General features: G+C 37.1%; 1 protein-coding gene across 2 annotated transcripts in view; it reads right to left on the minus strand.

Annotated features, from left to right (window-relative positions):
• LOC126249366 (synergin gamma-like) overlaps window positions 1–12,914 on the minus strand; it is a 173,491-nt gene that overhangs the window by 42,458 nt on the left and 118,119 nt on the right. For both annotated transcript variants that reach the window (XM_049951021.1, XM_049951027.1), the window contains one exon: window positions 1,274–3,163. In XM_049951021.1, coding sequence (XP_049806978.1) covers window positions 1,274–3,163 — 1,890 coding nt within the window. The remainder of the gene's footprint in view (window positions 1–1,273; window positions 3,164–12,914) is intronic.

Here is a 12,914-nt window from a genome sequence, read left to right on the forward strand (position 1 = left end):
TCCTCCCCATGTCACCCTATTCATCTCTTCCTTCTAACCTCTCACCATCAATCTCCTCCTCCCCACTCCCCTTATCAATGTCCTTCTCCTCCTCCTATTCCCTCTCCATCACCTCCTTCCCCTCTAACCCTATCCATTCCCTCCTGCCCCCCTCCCTTTCTTCCCTGTATATCCTCACGTCTAGCCATTTTAAACTTCACCCAGCTGTGCCCATCCACAGATACAGACCCTGAAAAACAGGCCAATAAAGCAGGCTGATACTAATGCCACAACACACCTGTTGTGCTTGACAGCCTGCTTATCAGGAGCTTGAAAAACATTTCTTGCCCCTGTCGATAAGGCAGGCTGATACTCTTCCAGCACAACACACCTGTCATGCAGGGCAGCCTACAGTGAGGGGCTGAGAAAGCATGTTTGCCCACACCCTATATGAAGGGCCTGATTGAAACTCTCTCCTCACTGTAACTAATGTCAACCTATTTTTTCTGCATGCATACACAGATATCCACTAACTCTTTCAAAACTAATGCACTGAAGAGTTAACTTATCAATTACACATAGCAAGTTAGTTACAAATATCTGACTATTTTATACAGTTTTAGAAGTAAAGCAAAATGAGCCCTTCATCACAACTGACTGGAACAGGACCATTACTGTAGCTTTTTCAACAGTCAATGGCCATCCCCTTAGAGATAACACATTATCTTAAATTACTATGCTAAGTGGTAACAATATTATGAGAAGGAAAGTTGTCACTCAGCATCTCCACTATATGGTGGTAACAATATTATGAGAAGGAAAGTTGTTACTCAGCATCTCCACTATATGGTGAGTGGCAACTTTCCTTCTCATAATATTGTTACATTCCATCCTGGATTTCCCATTGTCTGATTTATGCTAACTGGTAGACACTCAGCCTGACACATAGAACACAGAAAAAAAACATTGTGAATTTGGTGTAGTAAGATTACAAATAATTTTCAATATTGTACCTCTGAAATCTATAGGCAACAGCTGGTTTCAAAATGATTGATGTGAATAACAACAGTAGTGATCAACTTAGAAAGTGATTTCTGATATTCAAAGGGGGCTGATTCAAATCCATTAAGTTAGTTATTCAAATAACCAGTCTAATTTTGTGAACAATGAAGAGTAATAAAAAACAGCATTTACAAATGCAATATACAACAACCCTAATCTTGCACACTAGTTTACCTATGCTATTTTTTCCTTTCCTTTTTTTAAAAAAGTTGTCAGATTAATAGATTCTTACCTGTGGTGACACATTTTGTGAATGAGAAGCACCAGGTTGCTCAGATCCTGAGGGATATACTTTAAGGTCCAAGCTTGGTAGTGATCCATGTCTACTAAGAGAGAAAGTAGGAAATTCCAAGCTGCTTACAGAATGTGTGTCATATAAAATATCCTTGGTTACTGCAGATGGCTGATTGTCAGAAGGGAATTCTTTGCTCACACAACTGCTTGGCTCTCCAGAACGAACATCAGTACCAACAAAGTCACCAAATTCATCTTCTACTGTTTCACTGCACAAAATATCTGTTCTGGTAGGTTCATCAAACACAGACAGTGATGCTCCCTTTGATGGATTGTCTTTGCTATTGATAATGCTGAAGCAATCGAGAAATGATTTGTCATTAGTATCGCACTGTTTTCCATCGATCTTGAGATCACTGCTCACACTTAACACTTTCTCTTCTGCAGTACTGCAATTGGTATTTAAACTTAACTTTTTAAGTGGTGAAAAAATATCTATTTCACTGAGGCCAGAGCTTGAACACTTCACTGAAACTGGAGTATCCACAAGGTGTAATTCCTCTGTACTGCACGGTGCAGTATGCAGAGAATTAAAAATGTTATCCATAGCACCACTAGCACATTTACTTTGAACAGCAGAAGCAGCTTTAGAAACTGTGTGATCTGAACTGTGAAAAGCTGTCCAATCCACTGGAAACTCTGCAGTCTGAGAAGCATTAAATACAGATGGAGGAGTAAGTGGTACTTTGTTTACTCCACTACTATCTCTTGAAGAAATGGCAGCAAAAGAGTCATCACTTGACACTTCTGCTGTAACAAAGTCTCCAAAATCATCAGCCAAGTCCAGACTGCCAGTGTTATTTAAGAGTGGTGATTCTCTTTCTACTGTTGATAGTTCTCGGAGTGCACTGTATTTATCTTCTTCAACTGCCATCAGTTCACTCACATTATTAACTTTTTTAGCCATATCCTTAACAGAATGTTCCTCATGTTGCATATTTTGATGAACTACTGGCTTCTCCAAATCTTGTTTTGTATTGTGGGTGTTAACAACACTGTAATTTGGTGATGTAGTATTAGTACCTGAAGCAGAGGTAACAAGCTCCTTTGATCTGTCTCTTAAGACTTCATTTGAACTTTCCAGTCTGCTAATCACAGAAGTTAATTTTTTGCCTGCTCTTATAGCACTTTCTTTCAGCACATATGTACCACTCGGAGAAGTGGTTGAAGTAGTGCCTGAAGACAAATTCTCCACATTATTCTCTGCCAGAGAAGTTTCAGCCTGTTGGAAATCAGTAAATTCATCTTCTGCTGCTGGAGACACAGAATTCATGGGAAGCTGGTTGTTTTTGTGACTATGATGGTGGTGGTGATGGTGATGTTTATGTCGCATTTTGGTTTGTTTTGGAGTGCCAAGAGAATGATTGGCAAGTCTGCTACCAATACCTCGTGAATGACTTGTATTTCCAACTATGATCACATTTGGACATTTGTGAGTTATGCTTTCTGTATCAAGGCTATGGTTCTTCTGGACTGAACTGTTACTGGGAGGTGAATTATATCTCAACTTATCTGAGTTGTTTGCATCAGGATTAACAACTCTTTCAGTTACAGATGTTCCCACAGTAAAACTCTGGAAATCAGTGAAGTCATCAACAGAGTCTTCATTTCCAGTTTTTGTCTCCTTTGCAATACAGCTTGGTGATGAATTATCATGCTCAGAATTTAATTTCAAATTCAGTTCTTCTCTTTTCATTTTGCTATGGGAACCAGGTAACTGCAAATCCACTGCAACCGTTGCTTGGCGCACAACACCAACATTCAGGTTAGGAACAGGTGCCTGAGGTATGAGATTCAATACACCAAGACTGCTGAACGGGCATCCATTCTGTGAAGAAAAATGACTATGAGTAAATATTCTTATTAAATTTCTGAAAAAATGTATTTATATGTTGTCAAAATTTCATTGAAAACAAGAGTTGGCAACAAAGACAGAAAAAAATAAAAAATAAAACACTCAATGGAAAAAGTCAGTATAGTTTCCATTTATTATAGTGATGGGAGATGTCTAGCCAACATACCACATACAGCAATGCAAGCTCAAAGTACAGCATCTTAAATGAATAATTGGTGAATAGTTAGATTCAATATACGTAAATATGATTCCACCACTTTTTATTAATATACACCTACTAAAAAGGCACACGTTAGATAATGTCATTTCTGTTCAGAACAGCAGTTTCCCATTCTATGAGGAAGAGCATATAAACCTAATTATGAAAAACAAAATTTCAAAATTCTTTATTTTTAAGGAGACACATACTCATCTTCTAACAGAGTTTGTGATGTGCAAATTATTCAATAAAAGACAGAAAATACTAGGGTCTAATGAGATGTATCATTGTATGATAAACAGTAGAAACCAACAAAGTCATCAGTGGTGATATCGTATCTTACGGACTATATGACTCTCTGTGTGCCCGACCGAGACTCGAACTCGGGACCTTTGCCTTTCGCGGGCAAGTGCTCTACCATCTGAGCTACCGAAGCACAACTCACGCCCGGTACTCACAGCTTTACTTCTGCCAGTATCTCATCTCCTACCTTCCAAACTTTACAGAAGCTCTCCTGCGAACCTAGCAGAACTAGCACTCCTGAAAGAAAGGATACTGCGGAGGCATGGCTTAGCCACAGCCATACCTTGCTGAACCGACATCCCAAGTAAAAAGATGATGATATACAACAGCCAAGTCATAACTTAAGGGTTAGTAGTAGTAGTAGTAGTAGTAGTAGTAGTAGTAGTAGTAGTAGTAGTCGGTAGTAGGTAGTTGTAGTAGTAGTAGTAGTAGCTTTATTCATCCACAGATCTCTTTTTACACGGAAATAGGACATGTCAAAGTATTTACAAGTTTAGACCAATTTAAAATAAGCTAATTCGATACACATTAATTCTACAGACTTCCAGTTAGAAACAATCATCAAATTTTCTACTGATATACAATACTTTTTTTACAAATAAGTTATTAAATAAGGTAATGCCACACTTTTCACTCATATCTCAATTATCACACACACACACACACACACACACACACACACACACTGGTGATCTCTGGGCCATTTTCTGTACTGCAACTTCCCATTTGCTATCCTGAAAAACTGAGTCGGTGTCCCTCTATAGTGAGTGAGATGTTGAGCTCAGAAAGAGGAAGAGGTATGCATAGCTTGAGGCTAAGTATTTCTAGAAAAGGAAAAAAACATTGTGTGAAGGTGTTATGAGGAATGTCGGATGCTTTATAATCATTATTATTTATTTTGTGACATTTTTTTTACCAAACCGCTACTCTGTTTTATAAGTAATTCTTCAATGTATAAAACGCATTGCATAATTGGTACTTTTTAGCTGCCTTTCTAAATAAGTGTATTTTTGCAGTTTCTTTAATTTCTTTTGGTAATTTTTTGTACAGTTTTATTCCTTGGTAGAAAATGCTGTTTTGAGTTTTATGTTCATTTTTTCTTGGTAAATGTAAGTTGAGTCTAGCTCTTGTTCCATGGTCATGGACAGGGCTGTTTGTGCAGTAATTACAAATGTTATTTTTGATGTGTAGAACTCACTGGTAAATGTATTCACATGGAGCAGTTAAAATCCCCATTGTTTTGAACAGATCTTTACAATGAGCTCAACTACTATTTTTGGTTATTATTCTTATGGCTCTTTTCTGGAGTTTGAAAATTTTGTTCATAATTTGTGCATTTGTTTCCCAAAAAAGAATGCCATAGCTAAGAGTAGAGTGTACATATGAATAGTATGTAACTAAAAGACACTGCATGTTACACACTGATGACAGTATTCCACGGGCATAACATGCTGATTACACTCTGTCTGCAAGTACCTTTGTGTGTTCACACCACTTCAACTGAGAACAATATTCATTCCTAGAAATTTTGAATTTGTTACACAGTCTATAGATGTGCCATCTACATTTAATTTAACATTGTCATTCTCCCTCTTCAAACTGAAATTCATGGCATTAGTCTTCTTTATGTTCAATGTCACTTTATTGCTTATTGACCAATCGTAACCTTCCTTGAGAGTTTCATTTGCTTTCTCTGCGAGGAGTTCTCTCGTTTTTTCAGTGACTGTAACATTGCTGTCGTCAGCAAAGAGAATTTTTTCACCATGATTAACACTACTGGGAAAGTCACTGATGAATATCAGGAGTAGAATTGGTCCTAATATGCTACCTTGCAGAACCCCTATATTAATGTATTTTGGTTCTGATAAGTGTTTTACTAAATGTTTAGATCTATTTGAAGTATGTATTGTCCTTAGTCTTTGTACCCTATCTACTAGGTATGATCGAAACCATTCATTAGCTACCCACTTTATTCCTAATGCTTCTAATTTATGTAATAGAATCTTGTGGTTGACTGTATCAAAGCCCTTAAAAAGATCCAAAAATATGCCTGTGACACACTGATCTTTATCAAGAGCATCAAGTACAACTACTGTGAATTCTACTATGGCTGACTCCATATTTTTGCCACTTCGGAAACCAAACTGTGATTCACTTAAAAGATTGTATTTATTCAGGTAATTCATTAATCTGTATTTCATAATTGCTTCTATTATTTTTGAGAATGGTGACAGCAGGGAAATGAGCCAGTAATTTTTGTCTTCTGCATTATCTTTCTTAAGCAAAGGTACAACTCTTGCCTGTTTTAACTGCTCTGGAAATGTCCCTGATGTGAAGGATTCATTCATTATATATGTTAAGGGGCCTTGTATAATCTCTATGCATTGTTTGAGTACACACGCTGGTACTTCATCTAAGCCTACCGACTTTTTATTTTCTAGTTTTTGAACAGTTTTATTGACTTCATTCTCTGTGGTTGGAAGTAACATCATTGTATTTAGTGCAACATTATTTACTGGCATTATATTTGTTTTGGGGAATATTTACTGTAACTTCTCTGCAATACTTGAAAAATGCTCATTTACATAGTTTGCTAAGTGTTGTGGATCATTTATTACCTTATCCCCCTCCCTTAGCAGTATGTTATTCTGCATTTGTTTGCTTCTCCCTGTATCCTTTTTTATAACATCCCAGACTGCTTTGCTTTTATTCTCTGCATTATATATTATTTTGTCATTAAATGACTTTTTTGCAGCAATCAGCACCTTCATATATATCTTTTTGTATATATGATAGAAATTTAAGAATTCTGGATCATTGCGATTCTTTTTCATGGAACTGAGGTATTTAAGTGTTTCAGAGGACTTCTTAATACCTGCTGTTATCCATCTGTTTTTGTGAGATGTTCCTACAGACATACATACTTTTGGAAATGCCTTTTCAAAGTTCAATTAAATAATGTGGAGAATTTCATATTCACATTGGTTTCCTTATACACTTCATCCCAGGTTTGTTTTGCTAGTTCTTTTGATAAATCTTTTATTTTGATTTCTGATAGATGTCGGTGGAAGGCTTGTAGTTTAGGGAATGATTCAATGCCTGATTTTACTGTTATTTGACAGAGATGGTCTGATAGTCCGAGATCTTTTACAGCTACATCACATTTTTCCCCGTCCATATTTGTGACCACATGGTCAATTACTGATGCAGTCATTGTGGTAACCCTTGCTGCACTATTGACCAATAGGGACATGCCAAAACTTTGAAGGATATTTATGAGGGTGCTGCTGGATTCATTTATGATATTAGTGTTGATGTTGATGTACCCACACAGAATTATATGTTGACCTTTGTACTTGAGACTTTATCTAGAACTTCTGTTAATGTATTGAAAAAAAAGTGTCCACACTACCACTGGGAGATCTATACACACACAAAATGATTAATTTCTTGGTGATATCAAGCCCTGTTAATTCAGTAGCTGATATTTCACTTACTGTACTGAGGTCATGTCTTGATTTGAACTGTGTTCCTTTTCTGATATAAATGCATGATCCTCCACCTCTTGAAGCAGTTCTGCAATAAGAGTTTGCCCTTTCATACAATTATAATACTACACACTGGATTTCTGTGTCTCTCCACCAGTGCTCACTAACACAAACTTTTGTGCAATTCAAAGATTTAAGCTCAACTTCTAACAGTTGTATTTTATTTATTGATTGCATGTTTTCTTGGAGGATTTTTAAGTCTGTGAAATGCCCCATGTTACTCTTTCCAATGGTTTGTTTTTCTTTGTGACATCTGATACATGTGATATTTGAAATGTTAGAATCTATCTTGTGAGTGATTGTTTTATTATTTTTTAAACTGCTGGAGATTCTCTTTAGGCAGGGGAACCTGTTGTCTGGATTTATCCAAAAAAGATACCTACTTTTCCAACCCATGACAACAGGTATTTGACCATGTGTGGCCCAAGATCCGCCCCCTAAACTTTCATGAATCAGCTGTACCAATCTTTCCTTGCCAGTCCTGTTTCTGAAATGAATCTCTCACTCTCCCACAGAGTTTACCAGTAACAAAACATTATGATTAAAACTGTGTACTAGACCTTTGATGAAACCCCAACTTCTGGCTTTCACGAGCATTTTATTCTTACTGAGATACCCACTTAGGTACCATAGGCGCAACTGTTCCTCACGTCAAATGGACCACTAATCTAGTTCGACAAAATAAATGATTGATTTACTTTCTCTTTCACTGCATGCTGGGCTGCTAACATGTAAGTTCTTTTCCCATTGTCCTAACCATCTATGGCACTCTTTTCATAACTCACCTCCCAAAAATCATGACACTCTGGATTAATAAAAGATTTTTAGCACTGAACTGTGAACATGCTCTTTTTGTGGTTGATTTATATTCTTCACAGGAATTAGCAAATTTCTGGCCTCTACAATGACTGCAGATACATTATGATGTTATTTACTGAACATTTAGTAAAATGTGGCATGGTCACTTTAATGTGAGCTTCTGATTATTTTATTACATGTTGGTGAACTTGAAGGTGTTAAGCAATACCGGTACATCAAACCAAAAATTTAATAACAATAGTATGTTTTGAAATGAGGTCCTGGGAAGGGGCAAGATGTGGCATATGCTGATACTAAAGGTATTAATGTGGGGTGTTCATAGAAAACTTTAAAATTTTATGCTGTGTTGGGGAGTGAACTAATCGAATTTACTTTAAACTTTGCTTTAAAAGGGATGATGTGCGCCAGAAGTGATGACTGGGTATAAGCTGAAGAGTACATGAAGACAGCAACACTATGGTGTTGGAAATGTTTGAAACTGTCTTCCTTGTGTGAAGAATACTAAACATGTGGGTTTTTATTTAGTGGTGTGAAGTGTGGATGTAGATAGTAAGGATCTCCTGGCAACAAGGGATACCAGAGAGGTCGTAAGAATGGTGAGCAATGAAAACAGATATAACTTTAGCCTTTCCATGGTCTCTTATCTATAGTTTTGCCCTTAGTTGCCAGATAATCTAGAATATTAAGTTAGACTTGCTAATGGGTCATCAGAACAGATAAATTTTTGTGTAATTTTTAAGTTTGTAAAATTTTGTAGTTTATAGGGCATTGTTTTAATCTTTCTTGTTCTTGAATCCTGGGGAAAAGTTTATACAGACTTTTGTTTGGTCTGGAAAACGAAAATAAAGAGACATAGGATGGAGAAACATTTATAGAGTATAATATGACTAATTAAAGCCATTTTCAGGAATGGTTATTACACATGAAGATTGTTAAGTAATCAAACACTTGTTCATATATAAGGGAGTGGCAGATGTGAAGTTACAAGATTTTCCAGATGTTTTGTAGCCAAAGCTTTGGAAATAAATCATTACGTTGATTCAGGTGAAATCTCGTACTACTTCTGATTATAAATGAACAAGCTTTATTAGCAGAAGATCTGTTAGTTTGTTACTCAGAAAAGCTGTCCACAACTTATAAGTTTAATTTTTATGTATGTGTATTTATTATGGAGCAAGTCTCACTTTCTATGTTACATTATTCATTTGAGGTACTCTGTATGGGATGTGTGATGTTCCAAGAGTGTTAAAGATGTACTTGGCATCATGACAGGCAAAGTAATCGAAGGTGGCAAAGAATCAAAGAACCTTAGAACCTTCTGTGCAAAATGTGGGATTAAGGAATACCAATGACCAAAAGATTAAAACAATAATGTATACACCAATGTATTGAAACACTTGTTTTATTTTTTCTTCCCTAACGAGTTGTAACTAAATGATTAACCTATCATCATATTTAATAATTAAAGGCACAATAAAAGCCTACATCAGAGTCAATGAGTTCCGCTTTTGGCAGGAATTGCATTATTCTAACCGAGCGAGGTGGCGCAGTGGTTAGACACTGGACTCGCATTCGGGAGGACGACGGTTCAATCCCGCGTCCGGCCATCCTGATTTAGGTTTTCCGTGATTTCCCTAAATCACAACAGGCAAATGCCGGGATGGTTCCTCTGAAAGGACACGGCCGACTTCCTTCCCTACTCCAATGAGACCGATGACCACGCTGTCTGGTCTCCTTCCCCAAACAACCATGTCTGGTCTCCTTCCCCAAACAACCAACCAACCATTATTCTACAGACACAACAACAGTTCTCAACAAGTTGAGGGTTTGCAGTCTTTTTGAAGCTGAAGAGCAGCAACTAAGTTATTTATAAATTAAATGAACCCTCGCAATACACTGAAAAGTACATGGTGAATCTGTTTCAAATTTTTAGCCTAAATGAAAACCATAATAAGGTAGTAATTATAAGGTAAGCTGGGGAACATTAATGAATACCTTGTTTCACTATTAAGTGACATGACTGGATTTTAAAAGAGAGAGAGAGAGAGAGAGAGAGAGAGAGAGAGAGAGAGAGAGAGAGAGAGAGAGAAGAAAATGTAAGAGTAAATTTAGAAAGAGGGAATGGTGGATTTTAATGGTTCATTGACATTAAGGTCATCCAAGACAAGACTATTAGCTCAGATTGAACACGGATGGGCTAATGAAACAGCCATAACTTTGCCAAAGAACCCACCCTGCAATACACATGTACATGCACATGCACGCATACATGCAACTGTTACATCACTGGGTAGGTGGCCCAAGATTTTAAGGCTGAACTCCTCCTTTCTTTGTCACTCTAAGTCTGACTGATGGATATTGTAAATCATTTCTGCTTCTAGCATTACATTTACGAACGTTACCATTGTTGTCAAACTGTGATTTATTGTTGAGTAAATGTATTGTGAAGCTGTTGTCAGTATGCCCACCTATCTAGAGAACTGTCTACAAGAGGTTTAGAACAGACATAACACATTACATGCTTCTGTGCCATAAACACTTTTCCCTTAAATGACAAGTTACCCTAAAATATGATACCAAAAGACATTAGTGAATGAAAACAGGAAAACTAAGTCAAGTTTTTGACATTTTCATCTCTGTCTGGTTCTTATCATTATCAACTCCTAAGAATTTAGAACATTCTGTTTCATTTACTGATTTACCCTCATGCATTGTTTCTAGTCATTTGGAGGGTTCAGAAAGAATAGAAGCTGCTGTAATCAAGTTCTAGCCCTCACAACTAATGTAGAGAAAAGTTTTAAAAATCGTTTGAAGACTAGAATGAAAATGTAAAGAGGACAGAAATTAACATGAGAACTAAAAATGAGAGAGCAAGTAAACACAGAGTTTTGAAAAATGGAATAAAATAAGGATCTGTACTGGCACCAGCTCTGTTCAAGCTCTACATATCTGATATTCCAGTTTTAAATTCACAGACATCTGTGTATGCCGATGACCTCACAATATCAGTACAAGCAAAGTTTTTCGAGAAATTAAAAGAATTACTTAATGCTGGTAAGCACAGTGATGCACCTAAACTACAGGGATGTAAAATCAAAATGTAATGGGCCAAGTAATCAGACACAAGAGAACGCCTAAATACCTGGGAAGATCACTGGCATGTACAGTATCATATAAGGACCACCTGGAAGATGCAGCCCAGAAAATGAAAACAAGAAATAATATAATAGGAAAGCTAGCAAGGACAGCTCCAGCTGGACATTACACACTTCAGTGTTTGCTCTTGTATATAGTGCTGGTGAGTACTGTGCCCCAACATGGAGCAAGAACATCCACACAAAAAAGATTGACATCAAATTCCATTAAACCATGAGGATAATCTTGGGAACACTATGACCAAGCCCCATTTCCTGCTTTCCAATACTAGCATATACTGAACCTACACACATCCGATGATAACCAGCAGCTTAGCGATTAGCTCTATCAATCGGTAGCAACCTTACTCATCGACCAATATTTTCCTACTGAAGATTGTCTCAAATCCTGAAAATCCTTCAAGTTGGACAAACTAATACCCCAGGATGTGAAGACCGCATCGAGAGAAGAGTGGCAGTGGACAGCCACGACAAACAGCAGTCTGATGCCTGACCTAACAGTGCAGTGCCAGGCTTTGTCCTGCCACCGAGGTATTGGACTACACTGAACAAACTGTGAACCGGATTTGGATGATGCAGACAATTAATGGTGAAATGGGGAGATGCCAAAGATCCCAAGTGACCATAGACCCCAAAAGACCATGGACCATATTTTAAGTTGTGATGTTTATGGCTTTCCTTACAGACACCTTAATAATATCCACATACTTACATACAACACCAAAGATTGGCTACAACATTCCATGTTTATATTGTAATAATGTATATTGACGGTAGACAATGAAAACCTCTTAACTTCATTTTGTTAAATTTTGCATGTGGAACAAAAACGGTTTCTTAAAAAATAATGTAAAGTGATACAGAAAGTCGCTAAATGTATAACTGTGTAGTAGAAGTCTAGTTGTTGACAGATTAGATAAATCCATGCACTTCCAAATCTCTTTGATAATGAAGTTGCTAGTTACTGCAAATTCAAGTTTTCAGAAACAGACAGATTTGTGTGCCTTGTTGCTTTTTGTTTAGTTAACACTTATACTCTACAGTCTGCGTGTCAAAAGCAAAATAAATCTAATAGTATGGTCACACCTCACACAGTACAAAATTGCATATATTGTGTTTTATGTAAATGCACTGACAGCCAATTTGCAGAGAACCAGTTAAGAATTTTTTTTAAAGTATTTCTTACATTTTCAAGTGTCAAAGTTACTTCATTAAGCTTGTTATAATATTGCATTGTCAGCAAAAAGGTGTATTTCTGCTTCTTGAATATATAACTGAAGATCGTTTATATATAACAAGAACAAGTGCATCCCCACGTTAGACCTGTAATGATCATTCCCCATTCTGAAGATGGCGTTTCACTGAGTACACTGCCTGAGTTTCTTAATGCAACACTCTGTATGCTTTTAGTTAGAGAGCATGAAATCCAGTAACCAGAAAGATCTCTAATACCACAATATTCTAGCTTCTTGTAGTGCTTCGAGAATTTCGGAGTAAATTCTAGAACCACTCAGCCTTCCACTGTTTTGAACACCTGATATTTTAGAGGTACGTGGGAGAAATGAGTACGCCCTACTGCGCATCGCCTACTTGTATGTGCAGGTAAAAAAAGCTACAAGAAAAAGATGAACCCGGCGGCCAAACGGCGGCAGACAATACCTGCTGTACGGTCCACCGAGTCTCCGAGTATGGGTCGAGAA

The sequence above is a fragment of the Schistocerca nitens genome, chromosome 1 (genome assembly GCF_023898315.1).
Source record: "Schistocerca nitens isolate TAMUIC-IGC-003100 chromosome 1, iqSchNite1.1, whole genome shotgun sequence".
In the NCBI taxonomy this organism is placed as follows: domain Eukaryota; kingdom Metazoa; phylum Arthropoda; class Insecta; order Orthoptera; family Acrididae; genus Schistocerca; species Schistocerca nitens.